The sequence below is a fragment of the Hyperoodon ampullatus genome (genome assembly GCF_949752795.1).
Source record: "Hyperoodon ampullatus genome assembly, chromosome: 14".
NCBI lineage: Eukaryota > Metazoa > Chordata > Mammalia > Artiodactyla > Ziphiidae > Hyperoodon > Hyperoodon ampullatus.
In genome coordinates this window covers 54,903,131-54,926,852 of record NC_136927.1, presented here as the reverse complement: position 1 = coordinate 54,926,852, position 23,722 = coordinate 54,903,131, and the positions used below count along the sequence as shown (strand labels likewise).

General features: G+C 42.2%; 1 protein-coding gene across 1 annotated transcript in view; it reads right to left on the bottom strand.

The window, feature by feature from the left end:
• Window positions 1-23,323, bottom strand: part of BAIAP2L1 (BAR/IMD domain containing adaptor protein 2 like 1) — a gene marked incomplete at its 3' end in the record, with an annotated part of 84,891 nt that extends 61,568 nt beyond the window's left edge. The window contains exons 1-2 of the mRNA XM_079718459.1: window positions 23,250-23,323; window positions 1,155-1,230 (exon numbers count right to left, since the gene is read on the bottom strand). Of these exons, the coding sequence (XP_079574585.1) occupies window positions 1,155-1,230; window positions 23,250-23,300 (127 nt within the window). The 5' untranslated portion in view covers window positions 23,301-23,323. The remainder of the gene's footprint in view (window positions 1-1,154; window positions 1,231-23,249) is intronic.
• Between the last annotated feature and the right edge of the window lie 399 nt (window positions 23,324-23,722).

Genomic DNA, 23,722 nt, shown 5'->3' with positions numbered 1-23,722 from the left:
TTTTGGGGGTGACACTTGCTACATACGGAGAATTGTTCTGACCATGTTAGAATTTGGTGATTGTTAGCATCTTGAGTTTTCAAGGTGATCACTGATAAAGGACTTCCCTGACAGTCCAGTGGTTAAGACTTCACCTTCCAATGCAGGGGGTGTGGGTTCGATCCCTGGTTGGGGAGCTAAGATCCCACATGCCTCGGGGCCAGAAAACCAAAACATAAAACAGATGCAATACAGTAACAAATTCAATAAAGACTTTAAAAAAAATGGTCCACATCAAGGTGATCACTGATAACGTTCCTCTTTTGGGAGGGGAATGCATGTGTAGATGCACACTGGCCTCCTCAGATGAAATCTGCTCAAACCAGTAAACAACTCTGGTTCACAGAGAGACAAAAGCCAATGTCTGGGGCTTCCCTGGTGGTGCAGTGGTTGACAGTCCGCCTGCCGGTGCAGGGGACACGGGTTAGTGCCCCGGTCTAGGAGGATCCCACATGCCGCAGAGCGGCTGGGCCCGTGAGCCATGGCCGCTAAGCGTGCGCGTCCAGAGCCTGTGCTCCGCAACGGGAGAGGCCACAACAGTGAGAGGCCCGCAAACTGCAAAAAAAAAAAAAAAAAAAAAGCCAATGCCTGAGTTCATTTTAAATTAAGCACTCATTTTGAAATGAGAATCTAAGTTCAACCTTTAATTTAGATGTCTTACCATTCAGGCTAAAACATTTTATTTCTCATTTTACTATCAAAAGTGATACACCCAAAGACAAGAAATTCTTCTACATAAATAAAAAGGAGAATAATTCCTATGCTTCAGGATCTTAAAATTTTAAGTACACTTTTTATATATGTTATTAGTTTACAAAGAATTTGGTGTAAAAAGTAGAAAACATGTTTATGTCAATGATATAAAAGATTAAGCAGTGTCAAAAAGCAAAATCTGATATTTAAGATATGTCACTTTTGGTAGCCTATTATTCAACGTACTCATTTCAGGTATACTAATATCCTATCATTGCAAAGTTCTACAGATTAATTGTAAACAGTTTCTACCAATTTAAAGATATTTTAAAAATGCAGTAGCAAGCATTTAAAAATAATTAAGTAAAATATTTAATGAATGGCTTTCATATGCACTCTATAAATTTAGAAAACAGACTTACCATTAACAGCTTTTTCGTAATTTTTTCCTAGGTTTATTAAATTTCGTAGCCCAGGATTGAACTGTTCCATAACATTCTGATAAACAAACAAACAAAAAAACCAAATTAATAAAATAAGCAAACGGCAGACCAAGTAATCTTTAGATGGTGTCACTGCATAGCCTAGGATCCCCACATGTGCCTGATGGTACCGTCCACAAAGTCATGATCTGAAAGTAGTGAAGAGCACTTCCATCCTAACTGTGGAGTGGTGAGGTGCATGTGACCCTGGCAGTTCCCTGCCTGCCCAGGAGCTGCCTAGAATTTACTGTAAATGAAGCAGGTAGCAGACATTCCATCTCTACAAAGTACACCCTGTGGGGACCATGAGTCCAGAAGCTGATGCTCCCTTTTGGGTTTAGGTAAGTTAATGGCTGTCATGATAGTGCTAAGAAACAGGGGCACATGATAGGAACTTAATTATATGGGCAGTGTTTTGGCTATCAGTAGAACAGGAATTTCCAAGAGATGTTGTTTTTGCTCTGCCTAATTACTGGGGAAGGGATGGGGGTGGGTGTTGCTGACGGCCCTAAAACATAGGCCAGCCTAGAACTTTCTTTCTAGGTGGTCACTGGCATTTTTTTTCCTAGCCATCAGTTCATTCATTATTCATGGAGTGTGCGGTAGGTCCTGTGCTCACAGCAGTGGAGGGGGAGACGTGGTTTCCCATTATGGACTTCATGATGCTCTATCTCTGCAGATGTCATGGTTTTCATTTTTAAAAGTGTCATTTCTGTATCACTAGAAGGTCATAAACATAGAGAGAAGTGCTATGACAAGTATAAAACAGGCAACTATTTAGAACATTGGCCTAAATTTAAAATGCTACCCTAAATCTGAAGTACAGACAAGAAATCATTCCTATGGGTCTCTGGCTTCTTGACCCAGAACACATGGTGACGTATATCTGTCACACCTACAAACCATAAGGTTTACAATATGAATCATTCCAGATAGACCAGCCAAATCCCTTTACCCCCCTCCCAAAATGTGTACCTTGTTTGTAGAGGACCAAGCAACAAAAAGAATAAAAAACCATACAACATCCAAAGGGGCAGATACTTGACACATTATTCTTCAGGATAAAAAGGTCCTCCATTACGAGTTAGTACAGAAAGACTATAACAACTTTATCAGACAGTATAAAGGCTTATCGTGAAAAAGAACCCCTGCCCCAACCCTTCCCTACCCCTGGCCTTCCACCCACATAACAGCTTGCTCGCAAGTGCTCTTTTGTATTTGCTGCCATAGTTTTGATGAATATTCTTGACTTCTCAATTTTGGACAATAACTACTGGATTTCTGCTACGGTAGACAACCCTACTCTTCCTTTCCCAGTCTTTCCTATACAATTAAATAACAGTTTCCTGGTAAATCAAGTCAAGGTTTATTATGACTGTAAATACTGGTCACTACAATGCAAGGAATGTACAAGAATTATGCTTCCTTTCTTGATATACTCTTTTTGTTTCTCCTGGGATTAATAATGGTCTCATTCCCACCCCCGCCTTAGATTTTTCTATGTATCTACCTTAAATGTTTCCACATGCTCCATGGGATCTCACAGGAGCCTATCACTGTTTTTCAAATGTACAAAGCTGTCAGCTAATCTTCCATCCATTTTTTTCCCCAGAACTTCCTCCAAGGACTCTCCGTCCTCTTACTCAGTCTGGCCTGACCGTTCCTGCCACACTGTTGCCCTTGCATGTCCCTTTCTGGTCCCCTGTGTGACAGTCTCATTAGCTGGATTCCACACCTTCCTCCTTCATTTATTGCTATCTGCTGGAGATCATTCTCCAAGAGTGACCTAAAAAATGACGCAGGAGGTAAATTTGAGTCCCCACATGTCTGAAATTATCTTTACTTTGACATTTAACTGGTATTTCGCTGGGCTGTGTATTACCGGTTGAAAGTGATTTTCCCTTAGGATTTTCAAGATATTGCTCCAGTCTTCAATATCCAGTTTTGCTATTGAGAAGTCAGCTATTATTTGTACATGACTTTTTTTTTTTTTTGGTGGGGGGCAGGTGGTGGGAGGGGGCTTATTTCTGGAACCCTTCTCTTCATCCCTGTGCTCTGAAACTACCCAACGGGCTGTCTCAGTGTGGGTACTTTTTTCATTTATTTTACTGGGCACTCAACAGACCCTACCCATAGAGAAAATTATGTCCTTCAGGTCTGAAAAGTGTTCCTGCTTTGATTCTTGCCTCTTCATTCTCTGGAACTCTGAGGAGGATTTTATATGACCTGGATTTATTCTCTAATCATCTTACCCCTTTTCTCTGATTTTCCACTTTTTGTTCTATCTCTGACAGATGTCCTCAACTGTACATTCTAACTCCTCTTATGTTTTTCAAACTTTTGATATCATATTTTTAATTTGGGCTCTTTCAGGTTTTTTTGGTTATTCCTTTTTAAAAGCATCCTGTTGTTTTATGGATGCAGTATCATCTCTTATCTGAATAAACTGTAATTTGGGGGATATTTTCTGCTAGTTCCCCATATTGTCTGGTTATTTCTTCTCATTGTTTGGTATCCAACTGTCTTTTGTGTTGGAGGCTTTCCCCAAATGTCTGGTGATCCTTGACTGTCAGTTTGTATTTAGGAGTAAAGCCCTAAAATGTTGGCTGGAAGTGTGTGTGTGTGCATACAGGGTGGCTACTGACCAGTAGGCTTCATTCAGAGTGACTGGACAGCAAGTCAGCTGCAAAGAAACTGGCCAAGTGACAGTAACCAGGGGCCACTGGGTCTCTCCAGAGAAGTTTCTAATTTCCTATCACTGGGCGGGGGAAGGGGCAATCACCAGGTGGTCAGCTTTCCCAGGTCTGGAAGGGGGTTGGGAATCCCACAGGTTTCCTGTGCTGATTTTTCCTGAATTCCAGTACCTCAGCTGGTGTTTCCAAGTCCAGAGTGCCTCTGATTCAACACATCCTGAGAGTGAATCTCCAGGCTGCCACGCCAAGGGAGCAGCTGTAATAGTGGTGGCTGGGGCAGGAAAGGGGACCTGGCAGTTTAACCACCTGTGTAACTCCTATCCTAGCCCTCTCTCTCCTAGTACCAGCTCTCACTGGTACTCCTCTCTGCAGTTTCTTTCAGTTCTCTTAAAGCAGTTACCACACCTCCATCCATTTCTCACAACCCAAATTTCTTTAGGCCTTTTGTCAACTGATATTTCCTTTTTCAGATCTCTACACTATGGATTTACAGGCGTTTTCTTTAAGTTCCTTTGCCATCATTTTAATGTATTCTCAAAAGGAAGAGAAGAAAAAGACTTGAGGTCAATAGGCCACGCTTAACTGGAAGTCCACTCAGCTTGTTTTCCTGGAGCCAGTCAGCTGTTTGAGCCTCATTCACAACCAGTAGCCATGAAGCTCCAGAGCCGATGCTGACCCCTCACCAGTCCCTCTGCAGGATGGTCAGCCTCAGTACCTGACCACGGGGACCTGTCGCCACAGCTGCTATTTCTATCATCTTTCCTCAAGTTCTTTGTTTTGTTTTTAAGCTTTTAATTTTGAAATAGTTTAAGAGTCACAAGAAGTTATAAAAACTGTACAAAGAGTTCCCATGTATGCTTCCTCCAATGGTAACTTATATGGCCACAGTACATCATCAAAACCAGGAAACCAACATTGGTACAACACTATTAAACTATAGACCTTATCTGGATTTACCAGTTTTCATGTCTCTAATCTGCGGGGTGTGTGCCTTGTTTCTATGAAATTTTATCACACGTATAGATTTGTATAAGTCACCATCACCACAGTTATTATACAGAACTGTTCCATTAGCACAAAGATCTCCCTGATGCCACCCCTTTACAGCCACACCCTCCTCACCAATCCTAAGCCCTGGCAACCGCTGATCTCAGTCACAATAGTTTTGTCATTGTGAGGATGTAATATAAGTGGATCACAGTATGTGACCTTTTGAGATTTACTTTTTCACTCAGCACAATGCCCTTAAGAACCATCCCAGTTGCTGGGTGTATCAAGTTTGTTCCCTTTCTTTGCTATCAGTGGTCCAGAGAATGAATGTATCACAGTTTATCCATTTAATTGTTGACCATTTGGGTTGTTTCCAGTTTTTGGCAATTACAAATAAACCTGATATGGACAATCATGTACAGGTTTTTGTGTGACCATGAGTGTTCACATCTCTAGAATAAACACCTGGTAGGTCAACTGCTGCGTCACATGGTAGGTGTACGTTTAACTTCATAAGAAACTGCCAAACTAGTTTCCAGAGTTGGCTGTACTATTTGACATTCTCATCGGCAATGTATGAGATTTCAGTAATTTTTAAAATCTAATAACTTCATTAGAAAATGGTTGCTTTCTAATAAAAAAACCTATTTTTCAAATACCTCATCTACAATCCTTAAAATAATCTTACAACACCAAGTCTGGATGGTAAGAATATAAGTTCTAATAAAAAGATAAAACTATTTTTAAAACATCATTTAAAATTCTTAAAATAATCTCACGTGGCTGAGTCTAGATGGTAATATGTATAAGGAAATCAATACAGAGCAAGCTCCGTCCTCTAGCAGATAAGCAGTTACAAACAGAAGCTAAGATCCGTGTTTTTTCTTAAGATTATTCTTTGTTCAGCATATTCAAATAATGGGAAAGTATAATTTGATTTCTTGATATAATTCTTGAAATGTTTACATATAACTCCTATCTTAAAATTTCAAAAACAATGAAATAATGAGAACTTCCAAAGTTAATACCAAGCATAAACCACTATCCAAATGATTCAACAGGAAAATAGTTCAACTAAGACATGAGACTACAATCAGCTTCAGAGAAAATATAAGAATTTTTAAGCTTGTAAGTTCAACATACACTTCAATTCTTTATTTTAGGTTTAGCTACAGAAATGTTTCCCCTGGAAATTCTGGCCTCTCTGAACAGTGGAAAATCCATTTCTACACTGGCTGTTGGCCATTAATCTAGTTATTTTAGCTGAAGTACATGTATTTTTAAACCCAGGAACAAAAAAGCAGTGCGCTGTCATATTCCACAATCCATAAAATTTTTACAGTGGATGTCCTTGTGAATTGGATGGGTCCTACATTTTGGAGGGAGGGCAGCAGTTGGGTCAAAGGTCATGCTGTGTCAAGGCTTGTCAAGACCTGAACTGTTTATAGAGCCTCAAACTTAGAGAGAATCACCAGCAGTAATGAACAAATCCATTTTAAGTTTGGCACTAGGAATAAAAGGTTTAAGATTCCAAGTACAAAAACAAAATAAATTATAAAAGGCATTATCGGGCCAAGAAGCACTATTTTGTTACCATCTATAACAAAAGCTTAGTATGTATCCCAACAGTTACTGCTTGGCAAGGAGGATAATGTGGCAAATCAGTTTGAACCAGAATGAGTTTCATCTTCATTCAGGGAAGAATATGGACCATCTAGGCTAAAATAAGATGACTGGCAACATCACTGTTGTACCTGTGCTGTGTCTCATAATGAAGAGGGTTGGTCCTATCACAAGAGCTCCGCAGCACTGGAGAATCAGTGCTTAGGTATTTCCAAAACTGCTGAGAAACAGGCCACTCGGACCCTACAGGCACTTTCCACCAGATTTCTAGTTGGTCCATTTATCTCATACATTTCCTCTGCCTCCTGTACCGTTACAGATCATAATTTTTAAACGAATTATACAACCTTATGATGGTTTTTAACTTTCTCACCATTTAGATTTTTCTTTCATTATTGAAAAATTATTACCTTTACCAGTACGAAACTATAGACTATGAAGCATAAATACATTATGACTAGGTAGTTAAACTGAGCTGATTTTAAATTTCTAAGAATTAGTTTCTCTTTCCATTTCTTTTTCCAGTTCTCTACAAGACCAAGGACAACTTATTTGAGATTTCAGTGCTTAATCTTCTCAGTTGAAAAGTGTGGGTTATATTTACACTGGAATAAACTTTAAAAGTGATTTAAGAATCTCTAATACAGTTTTTTAATAACTTGATTCAGGTACTGTATGTCTGAAAATTTCGATATTTTATTCTAAATAATCTCATACGAATTAATCTAGCAATGTCACAAATGCTTAAACTAATCAAGGCACATTTTAATTTCGTGTGACAAGAATACCTGTTCATAAGGGCTAACTGAGAATACTTCTAGATAGAAGTCATTTGTAAAAAATCTCGCTTCCTCTTGCATGTGTTGTCGGAAGCTGCTGTTCCTAGACTAACATCACCAGTATGTAATTATGTCCCCTGCCTTTAGGGAAAGTACTGATGAGTAAATTTGGCAAAAATGCAGATGCCTGTGGGCTAACTGATGGTCAGAAGAGCCATGTTTTTCATACCCATCTTGAATGGGGAGCAGAAGCCAAGCAAAGGAAAGTTAGACAACTAAGATGTTTTTTGTTTGAAATATTGAGTTAGAGCAAAAATACTCATATTCGAAGATATAAATACACAAAAATGCTTCCCGTCAGTCAAATGTGAACAATGTTTTGGCCCCCTCGGTCTGTATGATCTATCTAGGCTACCAGTTAGCAACCTGTATTACATATCAATTTGTATCATTTATAATTTGTAACATGCCACCCTAGTAGCAATGAACCTGAGGGGTGGGGGAATATTGCATAAAAAACACTTTGGCCTTGAGTCCTCGGGCAAATCACATCCCTCCTCGCTGAGCCTCAGTCTCCTCCTCTATATGGGAAAACCTCTAATTTCCACCTCATGAGGGGTATGAGAATTCACTGAAATAATAACTAATATTTATGGAGCACCTATTTTGTGTTCTTCAAGGCACCTGACACTCACTGCACTGAATCAACTGTAGTAATTAACGTTGCAAGACAGAAGATAGAAAATATTAGTCAACTCTTCAGATGGATGAGCATTGCTATTTACACAGAAGTCTCCAGGCTCTACCGCTTCCTTTCTGTAACATGAAAACAAACGATCCGGGCTCTCCTGCCTCAAAGCATCACATCAGGATGAGAGAGACCGTGAACACAAAAACCTCCAGAAGTCTGCAGTACAAAGGAAATTGGAGGTGTAATTATTATCTGCTTTATTCAGTTCAAAACTCTTTACTCCTCTTTTCCTTTAGCGATACATTTTGACACTCTGCAGCCTATGTTTCAGGCTCTATGCCTAGCACTTCACATGGGTTTGCTCATTAGATCCTAACAAGGCGATGGTTATCCTCCCCATTTTACAGATGAGACAAGAAGCTCTGAGATGTTAAATGTAAAAACCCCGCCGAAGGTCCCACAGGCAGTGAGAGGCAGAGTCAGGCCGGGGCACTAACCTTTGCGCTCACCACTGAGGCCTCCAGACAAGTTCCTTGAGAATTGTGTAATCAAGTGAGATGAAAATGCTTCTATGACAGAGAGCACTATTTTAGGGTGAGAATTATGGGAGCCTCTACAATATTTTCTTTTTCTTTTTGGATGCCTTCTTGTAATCTTACTCCTGATTTTAGATGAATATAATTAATCTTCCAATAGCATCACAATATGGACCAATTCTACATGGGTAAGTATTTCTGATCTTCTTCTTTTCTTTCCCTTAAAAAAAGGAGGAAGTGGGGGAGAAAAAGAAGATTCTCCAACTACCTGCAGTCCTCCCAAGAATTCATAATGGTTAACAATGTCATATTAATTTCCTTTGCTGAAAAGAAATCAAAACGTTACAGAATGACACTGCAAAACCACAAGGTGTTTCGGCCACCCTATCGAAGTCTCATATCCCTTTTTTTCTCCCCAGAGAACCACTAATTAAGACTGTAAACTTTCTAACTCATACTTATACACATATATTTAGTCAGGATTGATAAATAATTTTGCTTTGTACATTTAATAAAATAAACAGTATCATGTAATACATTTTACTTTTACATCCTTTTTTAAATTCAGTGTTATGCTTCTGAGACCTGTCTACCTTGATATGTATTAACCGGGTTTATTCCGATTTAACTTCTGTATGGTATCCCTTTGTGATGGCTAATTTTATGTGTCTGCTACAGTACCAGGTCAACTGAATACTAATTTCGGTGCGGCCAGGTAGGAATTTTGTCGATGTGGCTAACTACCAGTAGACTTTAAGAGATTACCCATAGAAATCTGAGTGGGCTTCCTTCAGTCGGCTGAAAGGCTCTAAGAATGAAACTGAGGTTCCCTGAGGAAAAAGACCTTCCACTGGGCTGCTGGGCTGCCCCACAATTTCACACCTTCCAGGCCGCACAGCAGCGTGAGCCGGTTTCTGGACTTCCTCTACCGAGCGACATTTAGGCGACTTCCAGGTTTTTGCTAACACCAACTGTGTGGCAAGAAGCTGTCAATGTCTCCTTGTGCACATGGGTGAGAATTCCCCTTGAAACACAACTGCTGGGGCACAGGGTACATGAAGATTTTTCGGGTTTGTTAGCTACTGCCGAATACTTTCTCCGAAGTGGCTGCTGCAATCTGTGCTCTTACAACTGCTGCGCTATTTTACCACAATCACCAACACTTGGTTTTATACTTTTTTTGCCCAATGGGTGAAAAACAGTACTTTTTTTTTTTTAAGTACCCTTGTCAGCATTAAAAAAAAAAAAGGACACAGGACTGGAACTATCTAAGCAGGGGAAGAGAAACAATGAAAGGTGGTTTTTATCCTCAGCTCTCAAGTCTATCATGGAGTAAAGTCATTAGTGACTTTTGTCCTTTTCACCACAGGGTAAGAAGAGGCACCAAAAGCATGGATCACGCCTGCAATCAAGCCAGTCTGGGCTGTGCTCGGAACAGGCCAAACCAATTCCACTGCAGGGATCCTGTACCTGCTCTCCTTCTGCCTGGAGGCTCTTCTCCTGGATACCCGCCCACCTGGGTCTCAGAGACAGCTTCCTCCATCCTCCTCCTCCCCCTCTCTCTCCAGCTGTTTCTTGCTTCTCTTTCATCAAAAGGCTTGTCACTACCTTACAGGATATTACCTGTTTACTGTCTCCTTAGTAGAAACTAAGGAAATTAAGTAAATTAAGGCCAGGGACCACTGCACCTCCAGCACCAAGAACAGCACCTGGACTATGTAATGCCCAAGGTGTACTCGCAGCAGTTTTTGAATTCTTTTAAAATTACATAAGAGATGTATGTGCTCGTGGACGAATCAGCTGCATCATGTGCCTTCAGCTCATCTGGACACACAGACACAATGAGCCGGTGGGCTGATTAGCCACAGCAAGGATTGGTGGAGTGAGGTAATGCCCTGCTCGCAGCTTCATTAGCTCAAAGTACCAGCTCCAACAGAGGCTCCTAGAAGCTGCAAGATTCTGCCCTCTTACCTACTAAGTCATAACAGGCTTACAAAATCTCCAAGTGCCACATCTTTCCTTGTGCACTTTGCTTCCCAACCCTATGTTTTCCCAAGCTGACATTTAAATTACTTTTTAAGTATTAGGCGATAACACAGTCCTTAAAAAAATACATTGCTGGAAACAACCCAAATGTCCATTAACTGGTGAATAGATGAAAAAACTATAATTTTATAGTTTATAAGTTACACCTCAATAAAGCTATTAAAAAAAAAACACTGGGCTTCCCTGGTGGCGCAGTGGTTGAGGATCTGCCTGCTAATGCAGGGGACATGGGTTCAAGCCCTGGTCTGGGAGGATCTCACATGCCGCGGAGCAACTAGGCCCGTGAGCCACAACTACTGGGCCTGCGCGTCTGGAGCCTGTGCTCCACAACAAGAGAGGCCGCGATAGTGAGAGGCCCGCGCACCGCGATGAATAGTGGCCCCTGCTTGCCACAACTAGAGAAAGCCCTCGCACAGAAACGAAGACCCAACACAGCAAAAATAAATAAATAAAAATTAATAAACTCCTACCCCCAACTTCTTTAAAAAACAAACAAACAACAACAACCCAGCAACAACAAAAACCCTACTCTTCTCCACATCCCAGGCTGCTAAGGGTTCAGGCTCTAAATCCTCAATGCTGAGAAATGCCACAAAGCTGTGGTTTCTAACTAGCCTGCCCACAGAAGATCCAGATGTGCTGAGGTGCAGGCCATCCACTGTCCTCTGTGAACACTGCTCCAGGACCAGAGAACAATGCTCCTGGTCTGCAGAGCATGTATGCCCATGTAGCTGTTAGCAGCAACTTCCACTGCTCAATCAGTTAGATCCATTAGTAGAAAAAGATAACCCAGCTATTTTGAGACCAAACTCCTGCTTGGCAGTTATCTTTCCAGCTATGATTGGGGAAGGAGTTTGGCAAATGTTTCTCCAGGCAAAAAATCATTACCGTGTCCCTCTAGAAGGACAGTTTCATAGGAAATCTTCAGCCCACAGAGGGAACTCCACTCCATGAAACTTTCACTATGACTTAAACACTGTTTTGCCTTCCTTCTTCCTTTCCTTTCTTTATTCATAACCAGGCTTTGGTTTGTAGATAATTATTTCTGCAAAAGTGGTCCTTCATTCAGAGGGCAAAGGGCATGCCAGAAATGAAGCCACGAGGCACCAAGGGTTCCATGGCTCCCCCCCAGAAACATGACCTCTGCACCAGAAGCCACTGGGCTAGTGGTCAGTAAAGAATAGGGCCACCTCTTTGGGCTTAGCCTCTCCTAGAACATTCTGAGAGTTCTGAGAGCATCTGGTAGATCCCAAGCTCCTTAAGAACCAACCAAGTGATGAGAACCAGTGTGATCAGAACCAGAAAGGTATGTCTTGCTGCCCTTAAGATCCGTTACTAGAAGCAATTACATCTCCGGGACCTTTTATTTCACTGTTTAAAGAAACAGATTTCTGTGACAAAACTCCATCTTCCCTACTCATTTAGGCAGCAAGAACTGCTCTGAAGCCAAAGCACAATTAAGCAAAACAAAAAGGTCCCAACATACTGCTGTGAGAAGGAAGTGTGTTCTATAACTGTTCAGACGTTTTGGAAGAAGTTATCAAGCATGTCAAGAAAATGAGGTCCCAGAGCTACCCCACCCGGTAAACTAGTGTACTAGTTTTCAATTGTTATTTTTAAAGAAAACTGTGGAGGGAGAACCATGTTATAGGTAATCAGTGTTCATGACCACCTGATAACATAACTTGGGGGAAAAAAATGGCCTGAACCTTATTCAACACTTTCAATGAAAGAAAGTTTCATTTTACTTTAAACACTAGACAAAAGTTTCGCATGTGTCTATGAGGGGAATCATTTGAAACCACGTTTCCTTGTAGTTTTTTCTTAAATTTATTTTTGGCTGCATTAGGCCTTCGTTGCTGCGCACGGGCTTTCTTTAGTTGTGGCGAGCAGGGGTTAATCTTCGCTGTGGTGCGTAGGCTTCTCACTGCGGTGGCTTCTCTTGTTGTGGAGCACGAGCTCTAGGCGCGTGGGCTTCAGTAGTTGTGGCACACAGGCTCAGTAGTTGTGGCTCGTGGGCTCTAGAGCGCAGGCTCAGTAGTTGTGGCGCACGGGCTTAGCTGCTCTGCAGCATGTGGGATCTTCCCAGACCGGGGCTCAAACCCGTGTCCCCTGCATTGGCTGGCGGATTCTTAACCACTGCGCCAGCAGGAAAGCTCTTCCTTGTAGTTTTAAGTATAGATGATTACACTGGGTCCAAGGTCCAGCAGGTGCTATAACACCATATAGTTGCATGTATTTCCTGGCAGCACTAAAAACCCTTTCCAGGCTGAGAGTAGGCAATCCTAGCTTACTAACTGCCAATGCTATCAGACATGGTAGCAATGTCTGGCCCACACTAGCCTCCATCAGCAAGAGGATTTGGGGACCCTACCCCAGATTTCAAGCAACTTTTGGACCTTGAACTTCAGAGGAAGTAGTACCTGTGAGACTAAAGTAAAAAATCACTTCTTGAAATTCCAGCTATGATAATATTAGTATCCATTTTTGCTTGGTTCCTACAGGTCCATGTTCTTATGTGAAAGAATGGAAATAATCCTTCCTATAAGCCACAGTGCTAGGACAACTCTTATACAACTTTCTATCAGAATCTGGAAATTTGCTTCTTTCCTGGTACTTTCATGTGTGTGTGTGTGTGTGAGAGAGAGAGAGAGAGAGAGAGAGAAAGAGGGAGAGGGAGAGGGAGGGAGATAGAGAGATCATGGCAAGTATTAGAGAACACATACTTATGTATCACTCCACTAACTTGTAAAGTCCTCACGTTTGGGCCTTTGAAACAACTACGCATTTGTTCACTCTTTATTACACACATACAGTGAGCCTAACCTTAATTTGGATGTACAGAACCCATAGATGAATGAGGTAAGAGTTCCAGCCCTTGAAAATGCATGGTCGGGACTTCCCTGGCAGTCCAGTGGTTAAGACTTCGCCTTCCAGTGCAGGGGATGCAGGTCTGATCCCTGGTTGGGGAGCTAAGATCACACATGCCTCACAGCCAAAAAGCCAAAACACAAAACAGAAGCAATATTGTAACAAATGCAATAAAGACTTTAAAAATGGTACACATAAAAAAAAACCTTTTTAAAAAAAAAAAAGAAAAGAAAATGCATGGTCTAAGGGAGACGGGTATGAAAAAATACCCAGGCAATCTAGATTGACATGGTGAAAATAAGAAATGCAAAATACCTTTGATGTAACTTGAAAATCATTTAGAAATATATAACTTTACCACAGATAGATGGCATGTATTAAGGAAACAGTAACTGATTAGTTACTGGGTTTAAAATAGCTGTTGACAGACATACACTTTGAAGGCTACAGGGCGCGCTAGACCATTTGGTTAAGTGTTCTTGCCTGCCTGGTTATTAATTTTAAAAGGTGTGTCATGGAATAAAAAGCAAGCAATGAATTTACAGGAAAGAATGTCTCATGTGCTCAGTTGCATTTGTTTAGAAAGTCCCCAAGTACTTAACAAGCAACAGGAACTTTACCAGATCAAAGTACAGTTGACTCTTGAACAATATGAGGCGTAGGGGTGCCCACACTCCCCACAGTTTCAATCTGAGTATAGATGGCCCTCCGTATCCACAGATTCAATCAATGCGATGCTGCAGTACTGTAGTATTTACTATTGAGAAAAATCCAAGTATAAGCGAACCTGTACAAATTCAAACCTGTGTTGTTCAAGCGTCAGCGGTAAATTGCTGATTTCATATCGCAAGCGACATTCCTTTTTTTAGTTCACTAGTTCTTTCCAAACACCACTCTTACATAATATCTGGAATAATTCTAATGAACTGCCCTCAATAAGATCCTGTGAGACAGGTCATTCTGCTTTGTATTAAAATCCCAGCCCTTGGGACTTCCCTGGTGGTGCAGTGGACAAGACTCCATACTCCCAACGCAGGGGGCCCGGGTTTGATCCCTGGTCAGGGAACTAGATCCTACATGCATGCTGCAACTAAGAGTTAGCATGCCACAACTAAGGAGCTGACAAGCCTCAACTAAGGAGTCCGCCTACCGCAGATAAGACCTGGCGCAACAACAACAACAACAACAAAAAAATCCCAGCCCTTGCAATCTGAGAAATATTGTTCAAAAATCCAAAATAATGTAAAAATAGTTCAAGTTTGTTAAATACAGTTCTGATACCAGTAAGGGGAATCAAAACTTCTAAAACTTTTGTTGTTTTGTTTTCATCTACTTCTCTCATATAGCCAACTTTCCAAAGACTTCTTACAAACTGCCTAAGAAACTCTTCTTGACCTTAACCTGCTCATACATCACTCTTTTCCTCCTTTCTTCCAATACTGGGACAAAGCAAACAAAGTCCGAAGAATGGAACTGGTAAAGGCAGGACGCCTCTGGTACTGCTGGAGGCGGGGGGAAGGAGCAAGGACGCAGAATTGATGATCCGGGGCAGGCCAAGGTGGAGGGGAAAGGCTGGCATTGTTGTCCTGTCATAAACTATAAACTCGAGAAAAGCACAGGCTCTGTTTCTTCTCTAGGGTGGTTTCCAGTGGTGACCACAGTGCTTGGTACAGCCTGGGGCACAAGAAAAGCTGCAGAAGGAATGAATGTAGGTGGGAAGCTTAGTTAGTGCATCCCCAACAGATGCTCAGAACACGGTAGCTGTGATTGTTAGTGCCACCTCAGTCTCACTGGCCACGGAGCAGGTGAGGATTTAGTTACAACTGTGAGATAAGCATACATCCGTACTTATTCAACAAATATTTCTGAGTTCTTACTGTGCCATCAGCACAATGAGGGATTTCAAAAAATCCTCAACGAGTGTACAGTTCATCGACTGAGAGACACATTTGTGCCAATAATATTAATACTATTCTTTTACCCGCCTCTGTGTCCGTTACTCTACTAGATGCTGAGGATAAGCAATAAACAAAACACATGAAAATCAATGCACGTAGGGTGGTATGGTCCAGCAAACACAAGCTACTACTGCTCGCAGCCAACACACTGTTCTAAGAGCTTTCGTTTATTATGGTTTTGTTTGTTTTTTGCGGTACGTGGGCCTCTCACTGTTGTGACCTCTCCCGTTGCGGAGCACAGGCTCCGGACGCGCAGGCCCAGCGGCCATGGCTCACGGGCCCAGCCACTCCGCGGCATGTGGGATCCTCCCGGACCGGGGCACGAACCTGTGTCCCCTGCACTGGCAGGCAGACTCTCAACCACTGCGCCACCAGGGAAGCACTATTATTATGTTTAATCTTCACAACAACCATGAGGTGGGTACTATCCTCACCCTTGTTCACAGACGTGAAAATTGAAGGCAAGGTCAAATGGAGGAATGTGGCATTATTAAGTACATACCAGAATCTGGGGTAACACAAAGGATGGACTGGTTTGCTGAAGAAGTCGTCTGTCTCAGGGGCACAACAGTTGGACTGAGTGTCACGTAAGGACAGTGTTTTGCATGTTTAAAGTGTTCACACACTTAGAAATATATTGTACCATCAGACATAGTTACGGCCGGCACCTCAATCTGCTCCAAGTGTAAGATGAAGCCCGTGAAAAAATACACCATTTGGTCAATTGAAACCATTAAAAATTTTTTTTAATTGCAGCACTTAAATATAAGGAATTATCATTGCGATTTTCCTGATTCTCTTCTGTCACTTGAGTTTTTGCGTCCAGAAATGGATTGGTCTGTTAGCTTAGGTCTCAGGCATCCGAATTCAAGAGGTGACCAGGGTTGTCTCTGGTCCTCCACTCCCCTCCCTTCCCCCAGCCCCCCCAGACTGGAGCTTCTCTTCTCCTAACTCAGGAGGGGGCTGCTCCATACAGAAGGTCAAAGGGAAGCCCTTAGGGTGGCTGGTAGCTGGACTCGTCATCTGAGATCTGTCCTGACCCACAACCCAGGGCTTTTTCATGTTTATTATAGGCAATATGTTCTTATCATCTGAACTTTTATCCCTTCTTACTTTGGCAGGTTGTTAATACCACTTTTGTACCTTTCCTGGTCCTTCTTACTGCTTTCGTACTGTTCAAGGATACAGCCACACCGCGAAGTGGATCAGCTGCTTGCAACATCAGGAATAAGACTTTGAAAAGCTAGTTGTAATAACTAGAATTTGGTTCTCAGTTTTGTTGAATTTTTCTTCTGTTGCACTCATAGTCTCAGGTTAGTAAAAGTTAAAAATGTACCCGCATAAGTAAAAATTAAGAGAAAATGGTAAGATTTTAAATTAGGTTTACCCTCAGAAGTTTAATTTGCAAAACAGAGGTAGAAAGTGGCACATTTTACCTTAGTTTTTAAAACTTTTTATCCATTAAAATGGAATAGATTTATCAATTTCTAGGGTTTTTTTTTTTTTTTTTTAGCTTAAGTATTTTAAAAGTAACCCGCTCACATAAAATGTAAACACTCCAGAAGGTAGAGTGTAAGTAAGAAGTAAAAGCCCCCTGCCCCCTGCCCTAGAGCTAACCACAGCCAGGCCTTAATATTTTTAGTGGAGGAATTGCTCCTGTTTAGGGACATTTAACCCCCAAATTACCATATAAATAAAACCAGTTTAAGCAACAAACCCAGAAGTATCTTCACCCACTGGCTGTTCTCTCTCAGAACACAGCTCTAGAAGGCCCTGAGCAATCCTTTACATCTCTGAAGGGTGCTTATTTATTTTGCTTCCTAGGTTGGGAACACATTCTGGTAATATTTTTCATTTATTTTGGAACGAGAGAGAAACCAGTAACATTTCATCTCATTTCCACAACTCTTACCTTTAACCATAAAGATCTGAGTTACAACCAGAACACAGTCCTTAAAATAATGATAAACCAGAAAGACAGACTCAAGGTCTGGAAAACCTAAAGAGAAGTATAAAATCAAGGCTGATGAAAGTAAGAACAGAAACATACAGGCCTCAGGGGCCACAGAGCTGTAATTACTCTGGACACATCTACAAGTACAAAGTTTATAGGGGAAATTATACCCAGTAGTGCTAGACATGAAATCTAGGGTGTTCTCCCAGCCAATGTCCACAAGCTATTCTATGTTACAGGTATACATGTTTTACTACTTTTTTTTTTAAACCCTCTAAAGGTTATAAAAAAAAAAAAAAAGGAAGCAGTTTTAAAAGATCTACTTAATTGGTTGAGGTTCAGGAAAGGTACATTCTCACACGATCAGATTACAGCATAAATTGGGGCATGTTTTCTGGAGGGCATTTTGCAATGTATCACAAATATGCTCTACAATGTTGACTACCCTTTGACCCACAACTCCTGCTGGGGATTTAGCTTAAGGAAAAGATACCATATTTGTGCAAAGCTTTACCTGCAATGATGTTCAGTGCAGCACTTTAATAGCAAAGTACTGGCAACGACCTTACATCCAAGAAAAGGGGAGTGGATCAATAAATTCTGATGAAGAATGGAGAGTCATCAAAGTGATGAAGCACACAATACTGACTGACATGGAAAGAGGTACTGAAAGATACTGGAAAGAGTGACATTAAGAGTTAACAGTGTGGGATTCTGGGTGACTCTTACTTTTGGTGTAAATATTCATAGAAATTTTGGAAATCCTCTGGTATCAGAGAAAAATATAGTTTTAAAGAGCCTCTGAGATTAAAACCAACACACACATGTAAATTAATACAACATGAATGACTGTGGGAAATGCTGAGAAGTATAATCTGGGGGACTTGTTCACAAGCATGTACAATCTACGTGGGGAGAAGACCCAAATTAAAAATAACAGGGACTTCCCTGGTGGTCCAGTGGCTGGGACTCCGCGCTACCAATGCAGGGGGCCCAGGTTCGATCCCTGGTTGGGGAACTAGATCCCGCATGCATGGGGGATCTACTAACTACAGTGGAGTTAGATCTACTCTAACTATAACTACTACAATGATATGGATGAATCCAACAGACACATTGGGTGAAAGAAGGCAGACAAAATAAGCCAAACTAATTAGCACTGCTAGAAGTCAGGAGAGTAGTTATCTTGGAGGGGATACAGTGACTGGCAGGGGCCATGAGAGGGACTGGGGGCTGATCATGGTCTACTTCTTGATCTGGGTGCTGGTTACACACGTGGGTTCAGTTTGTGACAATTTAGTGAGCTCTATACGCCTAAGCAAACCTTTCAGTGGGCATATTAAAGTTCAATAAAAAGTTTTAGAAATAAGAATGGATAAACAACAAGGTCCTACTGTATAGCACAGGGAACTATTAAACCAGAATGGAAAAGGATTTTTTAAAGAATGTACATATATGTATAATTGAATCACTCTGCTGTACAGCAGAAATTAACACAGCATTGTAAATCAACTATACTTCAATAAAAATTAAAAGTTTTAGAAATAAAAATATATATATTTGCAAATGTTAACAGATAAGCTAAATGAATATTTGTGCTGCATTTATAATGATTTTTACTTTTGAACTGCAGAATAAATACCTGTGTGGAATGTTGAGGGGAAAAAAATCCAACTGGTTGCAATTGCACAGACATTAAGTTTCCCCTGCAGGTCTGCCTGCAGCTCATTACGATAAAAGTGCAAGGCAAGAATTAATGCCTAATCCTGGAATAATGTCACAAGTGTAAACTCTAAAGCAACCTGAAACTTGGTGTCACAAGTCCAAGTAGCCCCAGCCTTCATTAAAAAGGACGTTGTTCTGTCTGCTTAGCAATGTTATTGTAGTTCTAAAACCTCTTTCCAATCAAGAAAAATGTTATGACAAGAAAGGACATTCAGTGTTTGGCTTTGTGTTTTCATTTTACCATACAAAAAGCTACAATACTGGGCTGTGCAGTTTCATATTTGATACCTGGCAACGCTTTCTGCCACTACCTGGCACCTGATTCTTACAATCCCCTTTTTTAGTCATCATGGAGCCAAGAGCAAGTTGTCTGGTCTTCTGCAAGGCCCATTTTATCTTCAGCATACCTGAAGAAAGTAGTGTTACGGCGGGAACACATGAAGGTATCAAGTAGCCTACACAGCAACAACAATAAACATAAACGGCAACTGAAAGCTTCAAAAGCTAGACCTATATGCCACAGTCCACACTGGAAGCCAACCAGGCAGGGACTTTCACTTACATGTCCCCACTTAAACCCAAGTCGAAAAAATAAACCACCCTTACACAAACAAAACCTAGCACATAGGCCTAGACTGCTTGCTTTACCCAGTGAAAGAACAAAAGTACCTCATTTTCTTATTTAAAGAAGGTTTGTTCAAAACATGTCAATGATGGTGAGTTAACGATGACAGAAACTTCTGGGTGACATCTTAGATGACTGAAGTATGAAAATGTTATTTGGTTTGTGCATTTGTTGGCCACTACAAGCTAAATTTCTATACAGAAAAGGAGAGGGATGAAGGCTGGCAGGGGAACTGGCATGTGGGCACTGGTCTCTCACAGACTTTGGGCCTCACTTTCTCAATGGTAAACAAGATCCACGTCCACCTAGACGGCTGATGTACACTTTGAATGAAACAGTGTCAGGGGAGGGAGAGGGGAGACTGGCACAGGACAGGTGCTAACGAAATTAATTAAATGTTCATTTATTCAACAAATATGTACACCTACTAGGTGCCAGGAACTGTTCTAATTGCTCGGAACACAACCAAACAAAGCTTCTTTCCTTTGGGAGCTCACATTCTAGTTGGAGTAGGAATAAACATACATGATAAGTAAATATATATTACATGCTAAGGTCATAAGCACTGTCAGGGGGGAGGTAAAGTAGGCTTAGGTGGGATTGGGAGATGGACAGCGTCATCTGGGATTTTAAAGCTGTTTCAGTGGGACTCTGAGAAGGTGGCATTTAAACAAAGACCTCTGCGTCCCCTTCCCCATCACTGCTGCTTCAGCAAGATTAATGTAGGGGTGACATCCCTGGATGACATCACATCCAGCCTTCCTCAACTTCCTAAGACCAACAGTTCTAACTTCTAGGAAGGTTGTGGTTACTTTTTTGCGTGTGTGTGGTTACTTTTAATTAAGGTTTTTTTTTTTTTTTAACTTTACTTCTTCCTTGTACCACTAAAGCATGTACTCAACAGAAAACCATGCAAAATCACAAGCAAGCTGCTGAGGGAAAATTATGGGCATAGTATAGGCTGAAGAGTGGGGAGGGAGAGGGACATTTGGCTTAATTCTAATTAGCAACAGTGACACTACCTGACATTTTGGGACTTACTACCATGCCATTTGTTTGTGATGTCGTAAAATACACATCTTCCTGGGATTTAGCATGGCTCTCCAGTAATCATTTGTCTAAGTATACATTTTAGAAAACTCAGCAAATGTTTAAATAAATATGTAAAGATATTTGATACTGCATACAGAGGATCACACCACTTTATAATTCCCCCTTTTCTCTAAAGAATTTATTCCTTTATTTCAAAGTTAGAGAAATTTGAGTATTAAAAAAAAAATCTAAAACCCATACAAGTCATAAAATCTCATTTGCAGGTGGCTTTTGTAAACACATCTGGTTAGGTTGTGTTTCTATTAGTAAAACATTCTAATTTGCCAGGTAACATAAAGGAGATCTCTTTTCTAGGTTCATCAACACTGCAGGGAGATTTTTACCATATTAAACCTAAATTGTTTTCAGCTTTCGTCTTTGTGGGGTGGGGTGGGGGAGGGGAAGAACCCAAAGAGGAGGTGGTGAAAGGATGCTGGGCTTTCAATCAGAGCTGTGAACGTAAAATTTCACTGTGCATTTCCATCATAGTCAAAGCGTGAGCTAGCAGCATCCACTTCATAGATTACATATAAACTTGTTGTCTGGAGTTGTAAATTATTATCCCACCATCCCAACCTAAACGTGACCCCTAAACATTAACGAGGATATGGTGATTAAAGTCAGTCAATAAACACCTGTGAGCTTTTCGTATCTTTTAAGACACCTGGGAGTAGTAAGCAATAAGGTACTGGTCTCTAATCTTCAGTGTATTATAGCCTTTCAAAGTATGAAAATGATTTGCAATGCTTTATGTCTATAAATACACATAACCAAAACTATAAAATCCACACTTTCCCCCTCCTGCCTCAGTTCTTTGGGTAATGCGACATTGGCATTTGTGGCACTGGAATTCACTTGAGTACAGTCCCTCCACTAAGTCACCACTAAAAGTGAAAGTCAGCAAGAATTGGGAGAAAAAGCAGAGAAGAGTGACTTCAGGATTGCATGCCAGAGTTGGTATCTCAGGTTGGAAAGATATATGTGTCTGTGTTTTGGAGGCAGGAGGAGCGCAACTCCACTCAAATTTGCAATGATCTGCATTCCTCACAAATGTACAATTTTACCGTCCCTAACTGGACAGTCATCAGAGTAGCCACTACTCCCAAGTCCAAGAGTAAAAATGTTATATTTACACACTTTGTCAACATGCCCCACTTCCTACCCCACCATCTTCAGGATCATTTAAATATTAAACAATCTCAACCCAAAGGTAGAACTTTAACACTCAAATTTCTGGGATTTCTAAAAGCTGCCCTCTATTAAGGAAACATGAATAAGGAACGGATTTTGGTCACATTTACTTACTGAGCCCCAAAATACCATGACAACTGTACCTACTGTATCTATCTATGCAGTATAATCTACATATGACAGTATTTGTGCATCCAGATGAAGGGAACCAATCTTTTAAACTTCGAAGGATTATGAAACTATTTTCATGCTTTTATTCTTATCCAACAAAAGTCAGTAAACTCTGATTTCAGGAATTCACTCAGACCTTGCGAAACTAGAAACTAAATTTTAGGGTTAAAAAAACTATAAAAATGACCCAATTGTGGGTCTTAAAAATGGCTACAAATGAATTTAGAGAACCTGAGTTCCATGAGCCTAAGCCGAATTAAAACAAAAGTTGTTTTGTATTCTATTAATATCAGATGATTAAACACATATCTTATTTCAACTGGAATTCATTTATAAGTACTTAAACTTACTAAACTGGCCACTAATCCTAAAACTATGTTCGTTTCTGGAAACATTCGCTCGTAATAAGTGAAAGTTAAGAGAATGACCATCGACGCATTTCTTGAGGTTAGGTCTATTTTATTCAAACCTCGGGCGTTCTTTGACTCCCATAACCTCACAAAATAATCGATGTCTAAAAAGCCAAGCTGAACTTAAAGCTGTGTGAGACAGGGTCTCAGAGGGAGCGCCCCCGAGGCCCCCGCGCCGAGCCCAGCTCACCTGGCGCTTGTTAATTACCTGGGAGTTTCCCTCCCTACATTCTCAGAGGAAACTCGAGCTTGGCTCTTTGCTCTCCGAGAGCTTAATCGCCGCAGCCACGCCGGCGCGGTCACCGACCCCAAGGGGAAGCTGGGGAAGAGGACGCGCCCCAAAGGCGACACAAGACGCCCCCGCCCCCAACTCTCCCCACAGACGTTTGCTTGTGAAATGTGTAATCTGTTGGGCGGCTCCAGCGCTGGGAGGGGAGAGGAGGGGGAGGGGAGAAGGGGAGAGGATGGGGGAGGGAAGGACATTCCCGCGTAAAGTCCCCTCCTCACCCCGAAGGTGAAAAATCCCGACCGTCTCCCCCGGCGAGGACTGCCGGCCGCCGGCGGGGCCTCCCCGCTTCCCCGGCCTCGAACCCCAGCGCCCCCACTGTCCCCGGGACTCCCGCCCTCGAACCCCGAACCCCGGCACTCCCAGGGTCCTGGGCCGCCCCGGGCCAGCTTACCCGGTAGGTGCTCTCCGTGAGCCGGTTCACCTCCTCCGGCCCCCGCGACATGGCTGCAGCCGCCGGGCTGGCGAGCGCGGGAGAACGCGGCCGGGCCTCGTGGCCGCCCAACCCTGGGCGGAGGGAGCGCCGGGGCGCGGCTGAGGGGCCCTCGAGGGTCAGCCGCCTCCACAGCCGTCGGCCGGGGAGTGCAGGCGCGCGCCTCCGCGTCCGAAACGTCAAAACTTGCAGCGCTACCGCCAACGCCGCAGCCGCCCTGGAGGAGCTGAGGAGGAGCAGCCCAACCCTGCTGGAGCGAGCAGGGCTGGCCAGGCGGCCCCACCTGAGGCGGGCGGGGGGACGGGGCGGCCGCGAGGCGGGGCGGCCCGGGGGGGCGGGGCTACCCCACCTGAGGCGGCCGGGGCAGTGGGAAGGAGGCGGGCCGAGCGGGCGGCCCGTGGTGGGCGGGTCAGTGAGGCCCGTGTGGGCGGGGC